Genomic DNA, 26,195 nt, shown 5'->3' with positions numbered 1-26,195 from the left:
TTTTTTTTCTTTTCCCCCACATCTCGTCCTGTGTGCGCTCAAAGCTCCGGCTCCGGATGGAGACATTACTCCTCGAGCTAAAATCACCTCCCCCTAATCTATAGTTTCACAATGAGCTTGTGTGATTAGAGCTGCACACTTTGCTCTCTTTTACCTTCCACTTCTTCTTTTTTCCCCCATCTCTCCGTGTCTCACTCTGAGCCTCTTCCTCTCTTACTTCACTGTCCCTATTTTAGTCATCCTGTCTCTTCTTGCCTCCCAGCCCTGTCTCTTTCATGATTAGCCCCCATTTTACTCTCTGTCTTCTCTCTTCCTCTCTCCTTTCTTCTCTTCTCCAAACTCTGTAATGCCCGACAAACCACCTCTCCTATTTCCACGCCAGATGTATTCATTTTTCTCCCTCGCCTTTCATGCACTGTTGAATTCCACTGAACGGCCGACCCCTCTCCTTTCTACAGGCTCTTCCTCTTCACAGTTTTGCCTTTTCCTTTCTCGTTCCTCGCTCTGGTGAGAGGACAGGCTCGGATGAAAAGGAAACATACTCCCTCGTGTATCCATGCCTACGTAAGATTAATACAGCTCCAGCCATCCCCCAGGGTGCCAAAGGACAATAAAGCAAGTTCAGGTTTAGTTTATTGCTGAATTGAAAAGGAGTATAGTAAAAAATTATCACTTGTCTAATTTTATGGTTGCTGGAGTTATTTGTAATGAGTTTCACATTAAGTCAGTTACATTAGGATGTACCACTCTAATAACCAGTGTACATCCGTAACTCAAAGTTCAGCTAAAGCTTTTTCAAGCCAAAATCTATCAGGGTTTCGTAGTCTGACGTTTTCCAAGCCTGAAAACCATCAAAATGTCAATAATCAGGCCAGCCTCAATCTCTAGCTAGCAGTGGCCAGTCTGTCTGGCTAGCCAAACACTCACAGTGAAGCCGTTAATGGCTCTGTGTTATGTCTGTTGTCATTGCTCAGAGAGGCCGGGGCTGAAAGCATTACACTGCCCATTTCCAACCCATTTCCTCTCCCTATTGAAAGTGGTGTATCGCTGCTCAGGAGAGGGGGATTGCTGTCTCCCAAACTATCCGTAATCCACCGCCGCCCGCCTCTGTCGTGCGGATCGTCGTCTCCGTCATTCACCCAGTCAGGAGTGTGATTGGTAGCCAACAATGAAGACTGACTGGTTGTTTGGGTGATGTGTGGGTCGGGAGCAGGACCACTGTAATAGACTCCGTGTCTCCTGCTAATCAACAGGCTTCGCCTTGCACAGGCGTCCGTCTTCATTTTCCAATCAATTAGACCCTCAGTGGAAAACAGTCAGTCTGACACAGGTGCATGTGTGTGTGTGTGTGTGTGTGTGTGTGTGTGGAGTTTCTCTGTGGATGTGAGGCTGTGTGTTAGCGAGAGGAAAAAGAGTCAGACAGAGGAAACACAAGGGGCAGTGAGTGTGTGTGATTCTGTGCGGTTTGCCAGAAAAGGCAGCCTTACCAGATGACGGCCATAAAAAAGTGCCGCCTTACAGCTCAGCTCCGAGTCACTGCTGGGTTTTTTGGCTGACTTGCCCTTGACTTGTTTCTGAGGCCCAGGGACAGACAGAGCCATGGCCATTAGTGCTTTGTTGCATGTGACTGGAGTTTTGACCCAAGAGCCTGGGAGCACTATCGAACCATAACCCAGTGAGCCACAGTTGAGGGTGTTTTTGCCCGGGGCGAGGCCCATTCTGCCAACACAGGTCCCCTGGTTTCACACAGTTCAACGTGGCATTGCCAGCTCAGCAGAGGGATCAAATCCAGCAAAGGACGGGACAAGGTGAGCGTCAGAGCCAAGCAGGGTGGATTCACACACTGCAAAAATGTTTGGAATCATTGTTTAGAAACTGTTTGGCTTTTGGGAAATACAGTTTCCCACTTCCTTGCCAAGAATTGGATCTTATATTAGTCTGTTAAATATGGAGCTAGAGCCAGGAGATGTTAGCGTAACATTTGAAACAGCTACCAACATCTTTCAAGCTCACTGATAACACGGAATATTTCATTCGTTTAAGCCATGAAAAAACCCAATTTCAAATGGAATACTTCACCCGCAAAATGACAAATAGTACATCAGTTACTCATTTCCTTGATTTTGTAAAGAAAACTTTTCTTACATTCCTCCACGGTGAATGAAGAATCAGAAAATGGACAAAATCGTCGTTGAATTTAAGTAAATTGAGGTCACGTTTTCTACAGGAAAACTACATCAAAACATTAATTTACAAACTCTCATGTTTCATTCATCCAGTCGTATGGTCAGTGCTTCCCAAACACATTCATTTCTCGCTTAAATCTTACTGTTTTAAAACACTGCAGGCAGGCTATTTGTCCAATCAACTTTGAAGTATTGCTTAGATGCAAAAAAGTCTCCCCAAAACACAGAACTATCCCTTTAAGTGAACCCCGCTCATCAGCAGTGCTGTCACGTCACAGCCCATCAGTGTTAATCTACCAGTTGGTATCACAGTGTATAAAGATTGGAATGAAATGTGACACATGGAAAATGCACTGTTCTACTAAAACAATCTCCCTCTGACCTGACAGGAGTCATTTAGCCGTTGGCTTCCAACTTGTGACAGCTCATTATTGTTGCTATGATTAGTTCTGTAATGTTGTAATCACTGACAGTGGATGTTTTGGATGTGGATGCAGGTTGGGTGTGGTCTGTCTGCAGTTTCTTGTCTTCGGTGTGTTTACAGTGTGACAGCGACGGTGACGGCCAGATCTGAGAGCCCTCCGCTCACACACACGCCCGACCCCTCCTCTTTATCCCCGCCGGTTGTCTGCACAGATCCATTTGCTTCAGGCTACAGCAGCTGTACTAATCAGGTTATATGGGGAGAACTAATTTGCTTTGGGGTCTGTTTTCCATTAGATTAATGCACACATGCAGATAATAAACATGCAGATTTTTCAGATTGAAAAAAAAATGACCATTTGCCCAAATTTCCACAGTTTTTAACTCCGAGGTGGCCATTTTGTATTTACAAGCCCTGCACAGTACAGCCTTATCAAGCGTGCAGCTGAAGCTGTTTATGGCTCAGTTTTATGATACCTCTCTTCTAGTCTACCTCCCTAATTAATTGAACTACTTCCCATTATACTGGATTATCCTTTCCAATTGGGCATTTTTCGAGCCAGGATTGTGAAAACAATCTTGGCTGATGGTCGTCATTTATCCAGAGCTGCAGCAGACATTATTTGTTTCTGCTTTTACATGGTCTACGGAAAGTGCAATTACAGCAATTACAGATGAGAAGTCACACTAGCTGCAGGCTACAGACCCACTTTGTCGGACTTATACGGGATGTGAACCTCAGCTGAACACGATCTTAAAACCAGGATTAATCTTTCTCTTCATTGTTTGATTAATTGTCCTGCCACCATTACTGATTGGCCAATTAAGAAAATAACAAATGAGGATTTGGACAGTGTAATGACTGAGTGAGGTTAAACACAACCTCCATCATGCCTGCTCTGCTTCTTCAGATGGTAGCAAGAGGAGCCTGCTGTTCGGCGGTGTCTTTGGGCCGTGTCGTGGGGAGCAGAATGTGAAAGGCAAAGGTCTCAGCAAACTGTTTCCTCAGCTGTGTTGCAGAGTGGACTGTTTAGGATAGGCTGAGAATTTAGAAGGCCTTCTTAGAGTGTTGTCTTAAACTTTCGCTGTTGCGAGAGTTTTTTGTGGCTTTCTGCAACAGATTGAAAAGTATCAAGCCACAAGAAAAATAAGTCAGAAAAGGAACAAGACCGGTAGACTGGTCAGATGTACGATAATTATATGTTTGTACAATCATTTTGCCCTCTTTATGAAATATGATCAATTATGCCAAAAGTGCCATCATGTATGTCAGCTTCAAAAGAAAAGTAAAAAAAAGTCATTTAAATATGTGTTTTGTAGAATTTTGTACAATAAGACTGTTCAGGAACCCATCCATTGCAACAGCTTTCTAAAAAAACGTTTCTGGTGTGTGTCTTAATTTTAGTTTTGACAGTTTGCTATACATTTTTGAGGACATTACAAGGTTTATTGCGTGCATAAGTCTACACAATCGCTGCATTTACTATTTACTAAAGGTAGGTAATTGCACAAGGTGAAATGCTGGCCACTGTTTTTTTAAGCATGTGGTCAATACAAATTGCAAGAATTACATAAGCGCTTTAACAGTTGTTTACCACTGGTTTACATGTTACGAGTGAATATTGTATTGTGAAAGCAGATGAGAGCAAATTAATGTATAGGAACATTTTCACAATACGTTCGGGAGAGAACATTTTGCAACTTAATTAGCATTTTCATCAATAGGTTTATACAATTTCTTGGAAATATGTTCACTGTTTCAAATGAGCTGTATATTAACGTAATTTTGAGACAGGGCTTTTATGAGTACATAGTGCAAAGCTCTCAAAATGTCAAATCCTATTGATTATTACATGCCCTTTTGTGACTACTAAATTATTCACATTCGGTCTACATACATGCATTAAACAATCAATGTTTTAGGTCATAGCTATAAATGAGCTATAAGATTTTTCTCTGAGTATACTCAGAGCCCACCTATAACTTTAACTGTTGGATAAAAAATTTGAATGTCTTGCTCTCTTGCCTTTCATTCCCATCACATAGACCAAACATATGATTTAAAGCAACTTTTCATAACATGTGTTATGCTAATAACACATGCTGTAAGTTAAAATAATAATTAATTCACATCCTGACCATTATCATGCATACCATATATACTGTAGGATCCCCACCATTCATCTGTTGTTCTACACTACAAGAGAAAAATACACTAATTTAACAATAAGCTGCAGACACGACACCAAACAAAACCTACTGTAGTTAAAAGCTGAAGCATTCATGCATATTTATGTAGTGAGTTGTTTGTTCCCTGCATCCATCTCCTGACAGCAGTTTTGCAATTATTTATGGATTCCATGTTTTAAGTGGAACAGGAAGACTATTTCAGGCAATAGCTGTTCAAGAGCGCACAACTGGTTATGAAAACGGATGGCAAACACAACGTAGTGCTTATTTATTTTATCAGGAAAAGCTAAATATAGCAAACACAGGCCCAGTGAATGATTGCTGCTTTTATAATGTATGATCTCTGCTCCCTTTGTTCCGCAGCATCTGAGACAGTATCAGTGAGAACTGAGGCTGATGAATGTAAGGAATGTGAGCTGACGTCACTGGATGTGCGGTAGATTCAGTCACATGGCTAGGTAAACAAAAGTAGCCGTTCAGCCTGGTGTGTGTGTGTGTGTGTGTGTGTGGCACCAGTGGCTCTGATCAAGAGGATCCAGGAGCAAAGTGTTCCTTCGAGAGAGCTTTTGCTTCGTGTTGTTGAGTGTAAAAAAAAGAAACAAATGCTTTGTGTATTTTTACTAGGATTCCTTCCATGTTTAAACAGCAGACTAACAAAGTTTTTTAACAATGTTTTTCTTGTGGTTGGCCTTAATGCCATTCCAGATCCTGAGCACACATGCATACATGGACACTATTGCAGACATGAAAACAGAGCCATGCACAGGCATTTAGATGTATAGACATATAGGGATATACTGTGTGTTTACTGTACACCTACATGTGGTACACTCGCAGACATACAGTGTACACACACACAAGTCCAGCTTTCTTATACATGCAGGCATGTACTGTAACACAAAAACCCACTTAGTGTAGTTAGTATAGTACATAGTATACTTAGTATTATACAATGTAGCCAAGTACATTAGCTTGAATATTTCTATTTTATGCTACTTTAATATAGTACTTTTTACTTTTCTACATTATGTACATTACAGTACAATACTTTTTAAAACTACAATTAAGATCAGGATTATACATACAAACCAGTAAAGAGAGATCTTATTCTTACACACAAATAGTTACCATTAGCCTCACCTCAACCAAGTACAATATATGCAAAGTAATGCAACAATGTTGCAACAATGAAGCTAACAGCAGCATTTTTTTTGCAATTTTTTTAGATAAACTCATTCGAAAAATGTGTCCTGAGTGCTGGTTAAACTTATAGCCTTTTACTTAAATGTTCAGTAGATAACTTTTATAAGAGTAACATCCTGTCATATTTGGAGAAACTGTCACTATTTATCCTGAATGGATTACATGAGACTGATTATCTGTGAAAAAAAAAACGACAATGTCACTTTTGCTACACTGTGACAAGAGGATCAAACATAAAGTTCTTATATTTTAATAATTTAGCAGCTGGATAGTTAGCTAGCAAGCTAATTGCGCCCTGCTTTCATGCTACTGGTGGCCAGTGGCAGCACTGAGTCTAATGATCCCTCCATGTCACTCTCCACCACTAAGAGACTAGTTTGCCGGGAGGAGAGTGGATGGCAGCACCAGAGAAGAGAAGGACAAGCTAAGGCTGGCTAATTAGCTTCCATTAGCAATCTAGCTACCTTATTATCCAGCCATCCATCTAACGAGCAGTGAATGACACTATTAGAGACTCCTCCTGGCTCTGATTGGTTGTTTTTGTTCAGGAGCTTTGGATCTTGCAAATGCCATGAGAAGCACCAGGAGGAGCACAGATTATACTTCATGTATTACTGTTGGGACATGGTGACAGTTTCAGCTAATCTAACAAAAACAACAAAAAGTGTTTTTGTTGTTGTTGTTGTTGTTGTTGTTGTTGTTGTTGTTCTTCTTCTTCTTCTTCTTCTTCTTCTTCTTCTTCTTCTTCTTCTTCTTCTTCTTCTTCTTCTTTTTTAGACAGGTTACTGAACCGTTAAAGCTCAACAGATATTTAATATCTTTTTATTAACAATGTATCAAATGACTCCATGTAATGTGAGAGGAGACACTTATAGACGGACCCACATAAAACGATCACCTGACTTGTTCATCTCTGTTTCAGTTCAGTCTCACTGCTCTTATCAACCTCTTGACTTAGCAGGCAGCTGTTTTCTGTAAACAAACTCTGATAAACCAGCAGTACACTACCTGGCACCAAATGGCACCCAGACAAAGTTAGCGACAAGCGGGGCATTTAGAAACTGAAGAGCCAGATATCTTACACAAATGATGGGGGAAACCAAAAGAAGAGTGAATACTGGACTTACATTTGCCTGGTGGCCAAAAACATATTTTTTTGATAATGTTGCTTCATACTTTATCTGCTGGATATTTGAGTCTACAACACTTCCACTGGAACAACCTCATAAGGTGTTAATGTCAGTTGTGTGTTTTCAAATTCAGTAAATTTGTGAACTCCTTTTTAATGCTTTAAGATTGTTGTATTACCACTTTTACGTAAGATATACATACTCCATCATTGACTTAGACACATTTGAAATATATAGGCATGTATTCATTTAAAACTTCCCAGTTTAAGATAAATATGCCTCTGTAGCTGGACTGAGAACAATCACTCTGGGTGGTCCAGAAACAGAGCTGTTGTCACTTTTAAGTAGAGCTACGGAAACCATACATCATGATATACCTTTGCCAAAGGCATAGCTGCATGACACAGTGACAACATATTATTACTACTGTATCTTTGGCTATTATCACATCATATATCACTTAGGGGAGCGGGACGGAGAGCTTTAAGATAGTATATTTTGTGAATTGCATGCTAAGCCTCGATGAGCCCCAGTGAGTGTGGGATCGAAGAAGATGGCTTTCTGTCACTCATGGAGCCTGCAGCCTATTTCCCCCGAGGACAACCAGCGTCTCCTATATCTGATCCCCATGTTTGCTTTGCTCTAAGCCAGGTTTCCAGGATGGCTGTCAGCATGATGGTCCATTCTTAATGGCTCTATGCTTTGCCTCATAAAGAGAAGCCCACCGGAGTGTGTCAGGGAAGGCCGTCTCTTGTTCGCCTGTACCTTCATGGTCCCTGCAGACCCCTACATTCCTTCTACATGGGGAAGTAGAGCCCTCTGGGAATTTCACTGACAAAGCAAGCGTTTTACAAGCTAATGGTGGAAAACCTGCCCATGGGGCTGACCTGAGCCTCTTTCTAGGGGAACAGGCTCTCTAATGCAAATCCCTCCACCTGCAAAAAGAGGAAGCAGAGATTTATGCCCCCACACAGGTACACATGCTGTTTATTAGCGGCTGGCATTCACACACTTTCATGCATGCACACGAACGCTTTGAGTACATCAGTCACTACATAGGTGCTGTCCTGACTGTACGTTTATATTTCTGCAGCAGTGATTTATAAAGCATGTAGGAGGATGTGATTTAAAGGCATATGCTTGAACGGGCAGTCGCTGTCTGTTTGTTTACTGGAGTCCTGTGGGAATCTTGATGGGATTGTAAATGTTCTGTGTGCAGCTGAAATAGTGGGGGAGATGTGTGTGTGTGTGTGTGTGTGTGTGTGTGTGTGTGGTCCTTTCTCTGATGAGCACAGACAAAACACAGAACACAGGCCTAGCTGAGTCAGACCGGTGAATAAAAGATGAAATAATGTATGCACTGGAGGCAGCATGCATGCACAAATTCCCATACTGCTTTCATAACATTGCCCGTTTACTGAACTCTTTGACTCTCATTCCACATGCACTGCATTATCTTATAGCAAAGCTTAAGTTGAATACTAAAGCGAGAATACTTTAATATCAATGGGTGGATTTCCACACGTCATTATTACGCCAGAAATAGCTCGAGTCACAAGTTCAATGCACTTGCTTCAGTTCTCATGTCAAGGTCAGGTCCAAATTGTTTTGTTATTCAACTGTTCATTAACTTTGAAATCCCCTTTTGACGTAGATCGCCTCCGCCGAAAGAAATATTGCCTTCTGTCCCAGTCAGACTTATGGCTTCATAAAAACATTTTACAGTGGAACTGTAACACCCAGCCCTGTTGTCTGAGACCTGCACTGTGCACTTAACCAGCACAAATCTATCCATTTCTCATTGCTTAAATAACAGAAACAAAACAGAATAAAATGTGGCTTAGCCTTTTTTTTTTTTTTTTTAACCAGCCTACGCTCCTAATTCTCTGGCCTTTCATAATGCAATTCATAAATGCGACAGAAAGTCTTTAAGAAGACACATAAATCAATATTACCATTTCCATTTTGTAATGAAAGCTCAGCTGGAAAATACCCAAGTGGCTGAAGCGGGCTGAAGGGCTGAATCACTGAGTTGATGGATGATGGGGAAATGCACTCTTTATCTTAATGCTGTCCATCTCTTTTTGATGAACATGAAGCCGGGGCAATGACACGTGAAAAGCACATCACAGAGAATTTGTTGTTCCCTTATGGAGATGTAATTAGCCAATCAACAAGCAGGTGCAGTCACCTTTGGGGGAAATACATCGATTGGAGGATGAGTGACAGTGCAGGCTTAATGTCTGTATTTCAGTGCTTAGATTTACTAAATTAATTGCAGCATTATAACCTATTTATTCTGACATAACTCTCTTAAACAAGTGTGCTGTGGCCACAGAGTAGCCACTATTGTTGTCACACTGTCCACCGTTCGATTCAACTGTGAATTAAGCCACACAAAGCCCACTGGCACCTTGCAGACTGAACGGAGCAGAGGCTTGTAAAACAAACAAACAAGTGAGTGCTGTGTTCCCTTCGCAGCTCTCCGGGCCCCGGCAGTAATCCTGACTGGACCATTATACACTAATGGCGTTGGCATGCTGTTTTGAGGTGGACTGCCAGGTCTGCCCAGCCAGATCCCCTCTTTTTCACCCAGCTGAATGTGCTGGGAACCGAACTGCTTGAGAAAAAGTCGTCCAGAGCGCATAAAACAAGGAAAAACAGTGTAGTATGCAAATTATATTACAAAAACATACAAGTTGATGCTTTTTGAATCATGAGAAATATTTTCATACTATAGGTTTTTAAGAAGAGATTTTTGCTTTGTAACTGGCACATTTTAATGCCGTCGTGTTTGACAGTTTTTGAGGTCAGAATATGGGGTATTCTCCCATTGAGGTTTTCTCTGGGCCACGGCATCCTTGTGGCCTGTGCTTTCACCCTGGGAGACTGACAGATCTATCTCTGGCACAGACTCATACACTGGGTTTCTTCTAGGATCGGGCTAAGTCTCTCCCAGGAAACGTAAAGACGATAAATCCCATTAGTCACACTTCAGAAATTAGCAGAGTCTGAGGAAGAAAGTGTGAAAAGTAAAGGAGGGGTGGCGTCGACGCAGTGCTGGTGTGTGAAAGAAAACATGGGATCATATTTATGCACGTTGTTAATGCACATGCATGTGTGGTTTTGTTCATTAAGTGTGCATGTTTGCTTTGCAGGACAGTGCATGAGACAGAGAATGTGAAAGCCAAACAGCTTTTAGGTGTGTGTGCGTGCTAATCTTTGCATACACACAAGTGTGTTCCTCATTCCCTACACACGGCCCCCCTCCGCTTTGGCAGCCCACCTCAATAGTTCCCTTCCCTCCAGCGATGACGCAAATGACCCACGATGACTGACCCCCACGGTAAAACCTGTAAAACATTAGCCAGCGTGAATAGGAATGACTCTTCATACTCTCCCCTCAGCAGGCAGGCATGGAAGGATTTATAAGTGTCCTCCCAGCGCTCAGGGTGGATGTGGCAGAGGAGAAGGTGTGCCGAGGTTTTTCAGAGTCACCTGTATAAAGAGCCAGACATTTTTCAGTCCAGAAATTTGTGTTTGCCTGACCCCAAGCCTTTCTAAACAGTATGCAGTTTTGCTGTATACTGTACACACCCCTATTAATTCTCAGCACTTTAATGTCTATTTTCCTTTCCCTTCTAGCATTACTATTGCCTTGTGTCCAATTAAATTCAGGACAGCTTATGAAGAGATTTTCCAAGGAGGACGATAGTTTGTTTAATGAAAATTCAAGAGTGGGAAAACCACAAAGAGAGAGAACATAGATTAAGACTCACACATTCCCTTTTCTCATTTTTATCTGATATATATTTGTTCATGTCTTTTCAGCAGGGAAATGTATATACCTGGCTGTTTCTGTAGTCCAAACACTAAATTTAAAAATCTGTGAGACTGAAAGTTATAAAGAACATCTCTATCTGTTCAGAGTGAGAAATAGATGAAGAGCACCAGGTAGACCAGAGGGTTCAATCATCAAAGCTTCCTGCACTCAAAGCTTAGGTAGCAATTAATAGAGGTGTTAAAATGTATGTTAGGAGTTACGTTGCATTAGTTTCTCCCACTGGTGCACCAAAAAATCTTCAATAATCCCCAAAGGGTGCCCTGAAAATATACATAATCATAATTATCTTTAAAAGAATAAATAAACCTGTCATTAAACAAAAAGGACAGTTTCCTACAGAGGGTCCCAAGAGAAAGCAGCTATATGGCACTAATCATGAAAATACCTCCACCTGTGGGTGCAAAAGAAGATTACACCTCATTTTAAAAGCTGTGATGAGCAATATAGAGCTTACTGTGGCTCTAACAACCATGAAAGTGGGTACAAGGATCTTTGATTGTTGCCCCGATGATGGCCTTACGGCTAAGTCGCTGTCATTTCTGAAGCCTTCATATAGAGAGCCTCAGTCGAATCTGACCTACTTTCTTTTTGTCGGGCTAAAATGAAAGTGGGGATGTCTGAGTCAAGCAATGCAGACGTCAGAATATCTTTGACAGAGAGCGGCGATAAGAGAACAAAGGAGGAATAAGTAAGAAAATATTCTGAGACCTCGAGGCAGCGAGTGTGAGTCTGAGTGCATGTGTGTGTGTGCATTTATGTACGTAGGCAGATGTGCGAATTCATGACTTTGCAGACCTGATTGTAAGTGAGCACATAGTGGGTTTAATTGGACGGAGAGGTGGTGCATAAAACCCCTGGGTCAAGCTGATTGGAAATCCTGCAGACTGATCTGCTGGCCTTTCAACAGCGCCTTAATTAACCCAACCATACTGTAACATCAGCACTCTCTCTCTTTCTCCTTCCCTTCTCTCAACCAGGAGATCTCTAGTTGGCACTTCTTGTTACTGAGTCCTCAATGGATGCTGAATTTGGGTGCCAGTAAATCCAGTGCACTAACAAGCTAACACAGCTACTGAAGATCCAAGTAGACACACATCAACTCTACTCATATGAACCCAGTAATGAGGGACGAAAGAGGAGGCAGGAGGCACAGAAGGGAGGGAAAGAAGAATGAAGGAATGATCATGAATGAATGATTAAGAAACACCGCTTGCAGTTATCTTGCACTGAGCTATATTAGGACGAGGCAGTTTCCGGTTCCCTTTCCAGACAGATTTAGAAAAGTACTCAGTAGTAAGTCAGTGACAGTGGGTCGGGGCTCGTCGCGGGGATGATCAGTGTGAAAGTGGAGCTTCAATACGGGTGCTTTGCTGCAGCTCCCACCACTTCACACCCACAGGGAAGTGGTTCTCAACTGGTTACTGGCAGGAGCAAGTCAAACAACAAGCATATTCCAGTAGTTTGTTTGTGCTTTGACACCATGGTGTTTACCCAGCACCTCAGAGGCACGGCAGCTTGCTGTGGGCTGTGGCCCGGAGCCATGGTGGTGGACAGGGCATGGCTGCATACTGGCATCCACGCTGCTGCCCTCTTAACACTCTGGGTGAGAGGAAGGCTGGGAGTTGGCTGGCACTGTTTTGAGTCATGAGAGTGCAGCTCATTTACAGAGGGCAGCGGGCATATTTTGGCTGGCTGCTTTCCTTGTATATCTGATATTATCATATCAGTAGTACTTTGGAGTATCCTTTCCATTATTTACGTTCATGCTTATGAAGCTGAACAAACCGTCATAAAGTTGGACAGTAAAAGACAGGACTTATTTTACCAAGACACAGGTGATAATACAGAACTGTAAACTCGTCTCCATAAGTGATTGTGGCAAGACCCACAGCCCTTGTTTTGGACAAAAAAAATTGTTGAAACTAATATAAGGTTTCATCAATTTAAGTTACCCAAATCCAGTCTGTATCTCTGTCTTGGTAGTTGTGTGAAGGTTGATTAGTAGTGTAACTACAAGGAAGTGCCACTATATTTGGCTTGAGTTTCCTTTAAGGTGACAGCTGATGAAAATTATTTAAAAAAATATATATTTTCCCACTTACTTCTAGTGGTATGTCGACATGCAGAATGTTCTGGTTCAATTTTTGAGTTATTACTTTCTGAAAGTTCTGCCTCCACCCCAGTACAGTGACGGTGAATGGAATTTTGTTTTTGGTCCTCACACCATTGAAAAATCAAAACATTTGAGAAATCCGACAGCAACATCTCTTTCCAGGAACAATGTCTCAGTGACTCACTGTGTACAGGCTTCATAGGTAGAATATTATTCCAATGAAAACTGTTGACAGTGAGGTCTGCGGCCCGTCCGCAGCAACCGGGACATTCCTGGAACGACACATTGCTGTTGAAGTTTTTAAATGTTATTCTCGAGGTTTTGTGGGCACAACAAACAGAATTCCATTCATGTCCCGCTACACTGGGGTAAAAGCAGTGATTCCCAACCAGGCAAACTTCAACCCCAGAGGATAGTGCGGGGGCTGAGCTGTAATTTGAAAGAATAAAAGTGTATGAATATTACTTAACAATTAGAAAATTTCCAGTCTCTGCCATTCAAATGTAGTAGCATGAATAAAAAACTTGTCCAAACCTACCGAAAAAATAGTAAAGAGACCAATCCTAAATGCTGATGATGCCAAACTCCTTATGTCTTATTTATATACATTTTTATATTCAGTGTTAAAATCACCCAAAATCAAAAATACACATTTTTCCTCTTACCTGTTGTGTTATTTATTGATCATTTATGATGATGATAATGTTGGTGTGAGATGCCAAGTGTTGGAGATATTGGCTGTAGAAGTGTAGATGGGGAGAGGGAACTATGTGGCGTTTTGCTTGTGGTGCTCAATACATTTGAAAACTCAACAGAAATGTGTCTTTCCAGGGATCATGACCTGTTGACTCAAGATAATTCATAGACCTTGTTGTGAGCATTTTTCTTTGGAAACTACTTTATTTCTACTTTTTACCAATCATATCACCGCGCAGAACAAAGCGTGCCTCTATTCATGGATGTAGTTTTTCAAATCTATAATGGTTTTTGAGCATGACAAGCAAATGACCATCTAGTTCCATTATATTTGAGAAAAAGCAGATTTCTCTACAGCCCGGTATCTCATCACCAAAACAACATAAAATGATAAATAAATAGCAGAACAGGTAAGAGGAAAAATCAATATAATTCTGGTTTAAAATCCAATTCAAACTGATTTGATTAAATGTATTTCATGGAAAGATGCCTTGACTTTGCGTCACCTTCTATTAACCTGACGCTGAACTCCACTGTTATCATTTCTTTCTCGTGTTTCTTTCTTGAGAGTTTCACTCTGGATCATGAAAGAACAGCAAATCTCCAGAATACATTCACAATGGAGCCAGAGTCCCATAAAAATGCCTGAAACCTTATTGAGTGTGTCATGTTACTCTGGTAGCTCTCGCACTGTGATTGAAAGACGTACTTCCACCTTCAAAGACAAAGCGTTTTTTCTTCTGAAGAAAACCAGCATTGCTGTACGTGATGGAAAGCCACTGCTAGACCTGACTTATTCTGAGTTATGGGGCGGCATAATGAATCTAGCAGAGGGTGAAACAAAGGGCATAACTTCTACAAAGTTGTTATTTTTCCCAGTAGGTGCACTGGAGCTTTAGGACAAAAACAAATCCATTTGGAAATTTTACTGCTTCGGCTGTTATGCTGCCTGGAGGCTGTCCATGAAAAACCAGGAGATATCTAAGAAATCATTCATGTGTGGTTTTACCTCTTTAGACATAATATTGGCAGTGAACTGTCATATGTTTAAGGTATAATCTACTTCATCCTGCTGAGGCAAAACAAGGTAATAAAGTCTGAACATGGCTTTTTGTTTTTATCATTGTTGTTTGTAAGAGGTTATTGGTTTGAGTAACGTAACTTCTTTTTTACAGTACATTTTTTGTCATCTAGACATATTTTATTGTCTAGTTCTGCTGGGTTTCTTTTAACTCTTGTGACTGATATTGTTTCTTTTTCTCTTTGAAAAGATAGATGATGTTTGTGCTGCAGTAATTTCTTGTTTATCCTGACATCGGTGTTATGAAGCTTGAAACACCAAGATATTGTTTACTGATTTTCCAGCACTGGTAAAAAACATTTAAACACAGTGGCACCAGACTGCATCCACTGTTTGGTTTAGTGAGTTAGCAGCACACCATCCGAGTGTATTTGTTGATCAGCCCGTCTCAGAGGAAATGAACTCCGCTGTGGCCTGTAAAATCACTCTGTGTGAGAGGCTATCTGCGCTGCTCAACTTTATGCCCAGCTTTGATTTTGTGTGGGTTTTTTGTTTTGGCACATCAAAGGGCGCATGTAGACTTCTGTGTAGTCTGAGTCTCTCTCTCACAGCATGGAGATGAAAGGTTGGGTTACATAAGACCGTAGACCCAAAAGGCTGTTTATGTGTGTGCGCCTGGAGAGCCTCACTGATACTAGGACCTCCTAATGGAGCAGGACTCGGCCGTGACCATGCAGGAGCTGCTGCTGCTCCCGCTCTGTAAAAAGCAAAAACGCTGTTGTCAGAGCAGTAAAGAACAAGACAAACAGCTCAGTGGCTGGCTAATACTATCATTCACAGTAATTTACATCTCATACATGAGACTTTTACACAGCTGATTGCTTGTTGACTTCCTTTTCCGTCTAGTATGGTTATTTTAATGCATGAGGAGGTACGCACACGCTTGATGGAGCTTTAAAGTGACTCACAGATATTATAATGCTGACGATTGGAGAATCCAGGCTCTTCAGAGCTGCAGTCCTCGGGCTAGAAAATGGAGGATGAGAGATGAAGATGTTGGTTGAGAAAGGGTAAAGCCCTCATATTGCATTTTTTTGAAAACCTCCTAAATGTCAAACTGCCGTTGTACTTTGCTGTATGAATGGCTGTGCATCGTGTTGTGTGTGAGTATTGTGATGATGAACTTGTTTGCTTACTGTCAGGGTTACCGCCATTACTACAATTTAAAGCCTTTATAGTACAGGTTTGTTAAAGCCCTGAAAACATATTTTCTCATCCAGCTTCTTGCTATGAGTGGGTTCTACATGAATGCAAACATTTCCACCAAAGTTGGAGCAATTCTGAATTCTTCACATGAGAAAATTTTATTTTTAATATTTGACACTTAACTATTTATTAATTTGCAGATTTTTCTTAATTAACTGTTTGTCATTCTGTCTATTAAATGTCAGAAATGTCCTGGTATATTTTCACTCAACCCAATGATAGTAAAACTATTCATTTTATTTAGTCCTTAACAGTCCAAATACTAATATGTTAATACTAATATATTCATCAGATATGAATAACAAAAGTATAAAATAATCACATTTGAGAAGCTCGAACTAGAGCATGTTTGGCATTTTGCTTGGAAATTACGAATATGTCATTGCAGCTGTATTTAAAACATCTAAAAGGTTTAGATAGTTCTACACCTTTCAGTCTGATAAATTAACAACAGAAAGGGTTTCACTGGAAGTACTAAATACTTTTTCTGAAGAACTAACTGCAGAGTCAGTGGATTATCTAGATTGTTCAGGACATTGTTTCTGTTCAGATGCATTGCTGCTTACAATGACCTACACTCATTTGGAATGGGAAAGATGCGTTTCAGCACATAAAACTAAAACTCTCTGCACCGTTAGACACGATAAGAGGTGCAGTAAGTTGGAAAAATGGGTACACATAAAGTAACATTCTTCAATATACAGTGCAAATAGGCCTGTACTTTTTACAGTCAGCAATGTGCAAACTAAACTACCTTTTAATGAGGCAACAGGAGCAGTTACTTCACTATTTGTTTAAAATTAAGCAGCATGGTTGGAAAACACCCCACAAAACAACACTGTTGTCCAGACAGGCCCTCGCACCGCTGACCAAAACCCACTGTTTTCCTGATATTTTCACTCCCAGCATGACACAACTCAATGACCTCCTCTGACACAGTAAATTACACCTGAATTATCAATTTGGCTCTTATACCGAGCCCTTCGCCTCAATGTGTGCAGCAGCAATTTGTCACAGCGACATGCTGAGTTTCAGGGCTTCTCAGTTCTGGGGCAGAGAGCCCTAACAGAGGCAGGGGAGGTTTAATGTTGACTTGGCTCTCCTGCAACGCGCTCACCAAAAAAACAGTGACAGAGCTGCACTGATGCGTTCGGTGACTCCCAAGAAAGTGGAAAACGGGTTTACGAGGCCTGTGGGAGGACACAGTGGCTGGTAATTAGACAGCGTAAAAATCCTCAGCCTCCACCAGGCCCTTAGGCAGTGAATAGAAGCTAAAGTAAACCAAACCTGACTGTGAAATTGCATTAGACGTCTGCGCTTAATGGAAAGTGAAAAAAATAGACAAAACCCATTTTTGCATTTATGAGCGTTTCCATTCCCCCCACACGTCCCTGACTCTTTGCATCACCACTCCTGCTCCTCCTCTTTTCCGCTACAGCAAAAGTAACTCTCCAGTCTCTCCATTATGATGTTGCTTTTTGTACGAGTTTCTGAAACAGGACGCTAACAGGAACAGGATGTTCAAGACTGTGGTTTGAACATGTCTCTGTCTCTGTTTTCCCACAGATGCTCCCCCGCTCCGATTGGGACCACAAGAGAGGCTCCCGAGGATCACAGGTTAGCACCGTCCACACAGAAAGAGACACACTAGTAATAATAATAATGATAAACAGCTGACACACACACACACACACACACACACACACACAGGAACTAGCTCCCTGATCTCTGTCACTCGCCTACACACACCTTATAAATGACGCAAATAGCAGAAATCCCACCACTAACAGGCCTGTGCACCCACTCATTTTAGCCCTGGTTAAACAGCATGTCCAGAGGTGTCACTTCCCACCAGAGTCCTTGTTGTAGGACACAGCTCTGTGATTTGGCTGTAAGGTGCTGCAAAAGCCATTAAAGGCCAGGGAATTAAAACTAGAGGGACTCGGACACAGGGGCACAGCTTGTAGAGGGCACACACACACACACACACACACACACACACACACACAGCCACATCCTTGAAATTACCTTTCCCATCTTTGGAGGGGGAGAATATGTGAGTGTGTTTGGGGTTTGGTGTATGTAGCTGCTACAAAGCCACAGGGCAGGACAGGCAGTACATGAAGAACAAGCAATGCCCTTGGTGTTGACATGACCATACAGTATGTGTTCTGCACTTTATGTTCAGCTATCAGGAGGATATCCAGTGCTGACACTGTATGTTTGGGTAGCAATAAATGCTGAAAAGTTGTGGTTGTTGAGGGGAAAATTAGGGGATTTTTTTTTATGAATAGCATTCATAACTGTGCAGCGCAGGATTGGCCTTAAAATCGAATTACACACTGTGTAATTTCCTCGAGATGCTAAGATTCATATAGTGGTATATCTGTTCCCAAAATCAGCCTTACAGTATTATCCCCTTCAAGCGGGGAAATTTTCAAATAGCATGTTACCCTTGTGAAATATTGTCCGAGGCTCATATCAATTTGTTATGTGGGGTTAGTAGGCAAGCACATATTTTTTGATTGATGCATTCCCTAAGCTGCCATTTAGACTCAGTGGTCAGTTCAGGCTTTTTTTATTTGGATTGGTGCTCTGCGTTCATCAGTGGAATACTGTAATAGTCCGGAGACTGACAAGACATGTAAGAATTTGAGGCTTATGTTGGCATCTCTCTCCCTCTCGTGGCTGTTTTCCCTCTGGACCAGGTTGTCGGTCAGAGAGGCTGGTAGCGCTTTACTATGGCATGGCACCTCGCAGAGTGTATAAATCACACACTCCGCTCTTCAGCCGGTGACCAGTGAAGTTTGATTGATCTCCACTGTGTCATAGTTGCCAACATGCACACATTAGCAGGCTCATTTTCCAAACCACATCTTTTTTCTTTTTTTCCCCCCCTTCCAAAGGTTGCGGTGGATGTTTTAGCTTAGGAATTGACAGTGAAGTTATGTATGGAAAGAGCTATTTAAATATTTGTATTCGACTTGAAAACACATTGGTTTTGGAACATTACCCGAGGAGATTATCTGAGAAAAGAGTGTTTGTAGGCCCCTGATCTTGTGACTGTTATTCTAAATTACAGAAGGGCTGGAAGAGTGGTGTGTGAGGCAGACAAGCCATGACATTGCAGTCATGTTGAAGATTTCTCAACATCATTGTGAGCACTTCAAACACTTGGGATCAGTTTTTCTTAAACTGCGGGTTTGGGAGTTGAAAAAGGTCACTGCCCTTTTTCTGGTTAGTCCCATCATGACAGTCTAGTCTTTTCTCATTAAAGGAGGCCTACAGTAATGTGCTCAATTTCAAGTTCATATTAGTATTTTGGGTTTGTACCACACATTTTTTTAAATGCTTCACACTGCCTATGGCTTTTGCCCCTCTATCCACCGGTCTGAGAGGCTCTGTCTCTTTAAGCCCGACTGGTCAGTGTTTCTGGGTCTTCCCCATCTCTACTCTTGTCAGCCTTGCAGCCAGCTTTTCCCAGTGGCCACTCACGGTAGTGCAACAGAAAATGTGTCTCAAGAAACATTTACCCCATAGACCACCATTATAAAGGAGATGTCTTTAAAACTCTTGACAGGCCCCCCTCGAACAGCAAACAAGAAGAGATTATTTATATTATCATTTTTACATCCATGTTGATTTTGTATTTGAAAAACTTTCCTCGAGCTGAGAATAGTAATGGAAATATCTGTGACATCATCATAATGTAAACTCTATGTGCCAAACTGGAGCTCACAGGCGACACCTGCAGGACAAACATTACTTCACATATTCTGTGATCTGTGAAGAAGTAAACCCAGAAACTCGGATTTTTATTTTTTGTCATATGCGCCAGATGAGCAATTCTTATTTGACTGAACAGACACTATCTTTGGGTCCAGTATCCAGTTTTGTCTATAATACATCTATGGCTCTCTGTATCTCTGTCCTGCCATCATTGCAGCCAGGGAATGACTCAAACGCAAAACCAAAAACTACACAATCAAGCATTTTCCGTCAGGAACGTTGTCCAAAATAAGGTAGTAATTAACAATATCAGCAACCAATATGTCATGTTTCCCTTATGTAGCTATACATGTAGCAGTCTATGTAATGCAAACACTGCAATGGCGTCCCTAGAGCAGATGGCCTTACACAGAAATCCTTCACAAGCTTACATCAGCTCCAGCTGAGAGCAGGAAACTGTTGGCAACAGAGTGTTCAGAATGGTCAGAAAACCATATTACCACATTATCTGAAACTTTGGCCACAGTTAATATGAACATCCGACATTGTTCGACATTGTAACATTTTATGTAGGATAGAAAATAAGGAAAAGCATAATAGGTCCCCGTTAAAATGGGTCCTTTGGCAAGACTCAATTTAAGCCTGAAAGAGACTGAAAACATTAGACTACCTGCGCTTTTCACTGTACGCTGCCATGGAAATAATTGGATCTGCCACAAATGATACAGAGACATTAACGATTTTCGAGCTCCTACTTTTCATGACGTGCAGCAGTAAAACACCTCTGGGCTTGTGCCATTTCTCAGAGAGAAAGTGGGGAAGAGAATGACATTTTAACTTGGTTTTATTTATAGTATGCCCATTCACTTTGCAAGATTTTTAAAAACTTGTGACTGTGCCCGCTGCAGTGCTGATGATGGGTATATGTTTAACCACTTGTATCATGCGGTATATCCTCGCTCACTCATCGCTCAAGCCATCTGTTTTACTTCATGCATCTCTTTTGTTTGCCCTGTCCATTACGCCAGCATTTCTTGCTCCTGTCTCAACCAATCTCTCTCCGTTTGTCAATCTGTTTCTGTTTTTTTTTTTTTTATCTTAGCTGGCCCCACTGTTGGAATCAAACACCCTGAAATATGTGGAAGGAAAAACAAGTCTTTTGTTGGAGATGAGATGGCTGCATCTTAGGGGTCAATTGGCTTGACCTTTCCCAGTAAATCTTTAATGAGGCAGTTGTTCTTTTTTGTTTTGTTTTGATCCCCCACATCCCCCAGCACACCCTCTTTTTAATAAAATATGTAATAGCGTGTAATTGTATCCTGGCTGCAGCCGAGGACCTGGCTCAGCACAGCTTCGGTCTGAGCTGACGGAGGGAGTTGTGAGGGGAGTGGGGTCGTGGCTGGGGTGTGGGTTGGTTGGGAAGTGGGAAGTGCAGTGCTGCTGGGCGTAGTTTTGGCTGCAGGAGCTAAGGCAGGGAGCGAGCAGTGTCTCGGTGGAGTTTTGTGTTACCGTTCTGCTGTGATTCACACTGTATCGCGGCTCTGTTATTTTAAGTAGAGAACATCACCATCTCCCAGGCTCCTCTTCAGCTAATCCATCTCGACAGATGTAATCAGGGCCATTACACTAACTGCACTGCCACTGAAATAGAAAACTGCATGGTAATGATTTTTCAAACATGCAGAGAGAGTTCTGTGCAAATGAAATCAACCTAAGAAAAAATCATGGACGCACTTAAGTAGTTTTTTTATATATTTCCCGGCTTCTTGCTCAGCACATTCCTGTATTTCTCAGAGTGTGAGGATTTGTGTAAGGGGTTAATTGCAAAATAAGCACCGGCTGTGTGTCTATCTGTGTGCTTTATGATGAGCCAGAGTTGCTTACATTATTGAAATGTGTTTACTAAGAGAATGAAATACCTTTCATTCTCCATTAGGCCCCAGAGGCATTTGTCCAGTCTCTATCTCTCCTGCGGGATACATTATATTCTCATCATTGCACAATTTTAAGAAGCCCACATATCACTGGTATTTTACTCGAGGCTAAGAGGACTCTATGTTTAGATGAGGGAGCCGATGGGTTAAAAGTGCATAAAGTGGACTGGCTCAGAAATTACAAAAATGTGACCTCTCTGTCTGTGTACCCGATTAATAATGGTCATTAGACAGAAGGATCAGCGATGTGTTTGTTACAGCAAATGCACTTCATCTGTCTTCTGCAGAGTTATTGGCAACATGTGGACACAGCAGGAACACCAACTATCATATTTCCATCACTCAGTGTTGTTGCAACATCAATGTTGATGGTGTTGTTTGTTATGTGTGATGTTTCACATGAAGATTGTACATTTTGTGCATATAAATATCTGATATTTATGGTATAAAAGTTTAAATATTGTAGATGCACGTTTGCACAACAAGCAGCAACTTTCAGGCCTGAAAAGTAAAGCCAATGTGGAAGTGCTTTAAACCTGCGTTCTTTGTTTGGGGCAGCAGAGGGTGACTCCACTAGTTCCAAAATGAAGTCCAACTGTATAAAAGTCTTTAAGAAAAATAAACCTAATTCTCACTTGATATATAGAGAGCAAACAAAATTATATATTTTCATAGGCCCACTCAGAAGTAGCATCCCCATGTGATCTATTGAAAATAAGCCTATGGGATTTTCGCATTGGATTTTGGATAATTACAGAAAATAAGCTAACACACGTTTCCTCATTGAGTTGAGAGAATAGACCCCAGGGAGCTAAAATGCTAACTTACTTCCTTGTTTAACAACTCATTACTGAGGCATCCTATTACATCAATAAACATTTTCCTAATGAGTTGATGGTCTCAATTGTTAGTCTTCTTCAGAACAGCATGAAGAGTTTGGTAAATTATGGATCCATTTAGGGCAGAATAGACCATAAAGCAGGGTTTATATCTCTAGTTTGCATCTCAGAACCATGGCCCTTTCACAGTGTGTTTTTTAATTCATAAAATTTAATTTTGGCTGCTTAAAAATGTTTTGGTCGAGGTTAAGTTGTGCTAAAAGAAACTTTAAGGAGTCGGCTGTTCATTTTAGATTACTGATACACCTTGCTAACCTAGCTAGCACTAGCATCAGCTGGTAACTGATCATCATCCTCCCCAGCTCCTCCCTCTATTCCAAATATGGTCACTTTTGGCTCCAAATTAATGAAATGGTTCCAGCATGCATCATATCATGGACAGATGTCATTTGAGTGAATAATTCATCAATTACATTTAAAATAAGCTTCAAATGAAATGTTTCTAGTCAGTAACACTCACTCCATTAATCCGTTATAATATCCACTAAGAGTTATTTGAAAATATTATTTGCTCAAACTTTGGTGCACATTACTGCAACTAAAGCTACCCACACAGCAGAGTAAGGCCTTGAGTACAGAGAAGCTGTGTGGACAAACAGCTTTTCACTCTTCAGGAGTGATTGCTGGTTTGTTTTGACTGGCCCTTGCTTTGGTTTACATGAACTGCTGCGCGGGTGTTAATCTATGGCATGTCTATTGACGCACTGTTCCAAACTGTGTTCACAGAGGCAATTAAGACCATTGATCATGTACACTGTTGTTATTCATAGTAAAATGTCATAACAGAATGTTCATGCATGGTTTAGTATATGCTTCGGCTTGTCGAGGAGTCATAAAAACTGTTTATTGATGCTGGTAGTCAGTTTTATCAAATATAGCATGTCAACAAAAGCCGGGGGCTTGTGACCAAATTTCACACAGATTTGTAGTGAATTTTGTGACCAGAGGTGCTGGCTCACAGGCCAGATTAGAAAGATCAGTGGGTGTGTCAGGGGCTGGCAGCAGTCGAAACAGGAACTTTACTGCCTTGTAAAAATCAGTGTGCCTCCTGCGCGATAAATGCAAAAGATTTGCCAGCCACAAAAATACCAAATGGCTGCAAGCAGGAAAGAACCTACATGCTCCAAAAATAATACTTCTTTCATAAGGTCACCACAGTTAATTCACAATGGCACTTAAATAGGCTCCTAAATATAAAAAAAGAATAAATATTTCTCTAAATGACCCAACAGGGAGGGTGCCCTTCAACAGTGAATATAACCATGATGAAATTATAATCTTCATTCACTTTTTCTTCCTGAAGAGCATCAGCCCACAGGTTAAAGTACAGCACATAGAATTAGTTTAACCCTTTATCAGGCAAATAACTATATTTGGTAACTTCAGGTAATATTTCGAGAAAAAAGTTGCAAATTTACTAGATTAAAGTGGCAAATCTACAAGAAAAAAGTTGCAGATTTAAGAGATTTAAAGTGGAAAACGGTACGAAAAAAGTCGCAGATTTACGAGAAAAAAATGGGAAAAAAGCATATTTTTTCTCCCAGATTCACCACTTTAAACTTTTTTCTCAAAATATTATTTTCGTATGTTTTTTTTTTACACATGTTGGCTGTATGTAATATCCTCCAATATTCTCTAGGGTTGAAATTTGGAATTTGCAAGTATTTCAATGAGTGCCCTATTAAGGGTTAAAGTGGTGAATCTGGGAGGAAAATGTTGCTTTTTCCCCACTTTTTTCTTGTAAATCTGCAACTTTTTTTCTTGTAGATTTGCCACTTTAATCTAGTAAATTTGCAACTTTTTTCTCGAAATATTACCTGAAGTTACCAAATATAGTTCTTTGCCTGATAAAGGGTAAACAGTTTTGGAATATTTCTGGTAGGCTATTCTTGCTGATAGTTAGACTGAAGATTATGTAACCCTCGGACAGCTGTAAGGTATAAATTAATCTTGAGCCAGTTATTCTTTACTGTATACTGCTTCCTAAAGTTTGCCTAGCTTTGTGTAAAGGTACAGGTAAACATACAAGTTATGAGTAGCTTTTGAGGTGCTGGGAAGCAGTTTTTGTTTCGATGGCCTGTACCTCTAAGACAGGGGTCATCAACTACATTTGTCCAAGGGCCAGACTTTTTCTAAGCAGACACTGTGGGGGTCGAACTTTCAAATAAAGAAAATATAATGTTATTTTTAGCTTATCATTGTTTGATATTTTCACTTTCTTACTAAATTTATGCTATTTTTATTTACCTATTTCAGTGTCCTTAGACTCCTAATGAACATCCAGAATGATAACTAGATACTGAACTAGAATGCTCTCAGACTTCAGCCAAGAAGGCAGTTTCCTGAGGAGTGATGGTTAAAAACGGTGAAACAGTGTAAACATGCTAAATACCAGAACACATTTTTCCCCTCCTCACATCTATTAGACTAATATTCTTCGGCCGGGCTGGAAGTTTTGTCCAGCTTATGTGGCCCGCGCGCCACTAGTTGATGATTGCTGCTCTCAGATATAAAATCTTCTTGTGTTACACAGGGGGTTATAGATAACATCATGACATCACACAAATGTGCCATTAAAGCGCCACTCTGCCACCGCCGCACAACCTTGAAAGCAGCCTTACCCACTGTTTCCAGTCGTTAGTGCTTAACTAACCGCCTGCTGGTGGTTTCCTCATATTTACAATACATTAGAGTGATATTAATCTTCTTATCTAACTTTGAGCAAGTAATCAAATAAGTGTATTTCCCAAAATGTCTTCGTGTTGCTTGGTCAGGACAGGAGTTCATTGTTGTTTTCACAGTCAAAAAGTACAAATGAAATAAGATCTCTTGGCCATCCAAAATTAAACAAAATAAATCTGTGTAAATTGCTGTTGAGCAGCTCTTAGAATGTGCTAATGCATTAATCTGACCAGATGAGGGGTTGTCAGTTTGTCACTTTCCCAATATGCTGCTGCCAGCTGTTTTCATTGCCACCAACTGTGTTGATGTTTCCTTTAAAAAGAAAGATTGGTCTATCTCACTTGGAAACAGAGAAATCATGAATCATTTTAAAACCAAGGAAGCTGTTCCGATGATCAAAGAGGTAACCTTTTACTTTTTTCTCCACAGTTTAAAGTAGTTGCTCCCATATATCTCCTCCACACAACTCTCTGAGAAGCGTGATTCCTGACTAACTGTGAAGGGTGTATTTCTCAGAAAAATCTCTACAGAGAGGAGTGTGAGCCAGTGACAGACGGTTGTTGACAGTTCCCAGATGTGGATGTGCGTTACTATGAATGTCGTGTAGAGCAGCAGTAAAAAAAAAAAAAAGCATATGTGCTTCGGGAACCATTTATAAAAGTGAGTCATTAAACTCCCTGTAAGGTTAAAATACAATGATTTTAATGACAGCGTTTAATAGATTTACAAACATTGCAGAGCTATCCAGGGAAAGAACATCCACTGTGGTGCTTGCAGAAAAATATTAAGAATTTTGAAGAGCTCCATCTAAACATCTGTCCAAAAGCTTTTTTCAGTGATACTCGCAGTGCTATTTTCCCAGACAGGGGTCACTGTGTG

General features: G+C 40.9%; 1 protein-coding gene across 1 annotated transcript in view; it reads left to right on the top strand.

Moving 5' to 3' along the window:
• The window catches only part of LOC131973319 (cGMP-inhibited 3',5'-cyclic phosphodiesterase 3A-like), an 85,039-nt gene that overhangs the window by 24,468 nt on the left and 34,376 nt on the right, over positions 1–26,195 (top strand). Inside the window, exon 2 of the mRNA XM_059335286.1 lies at positions 17,639–17,689. Within this exon, the coding sequence (XP_059191269.1) occupies positions 17,639–17,689 (51 nt within the window). The remainder of the gene's footprint in view (positions 1–17,638; positions 17,690–26,195) is intronic.

The sequence above is a fragment of the Centropristis striata genome, chromosome 6 (genome assembly GCF_030273125.1).
Source record: "Centropristis striata isolate RG_2023a ecotype Rhode Island chromosome 6, C.striata_1.0, whole genome shotgun sequence".
Lineage (NCBI taxonomy): Eukaryota > Metazoa > Chordata > Actinopteri > Perciformes > Serranidae > Centropristis > Centropristis striata.
The sequence above is the reverse complement of the archived record's forward strand: the minus strand, read 5'-3'. Positions and strand labels throughout refer to the sequence as shown.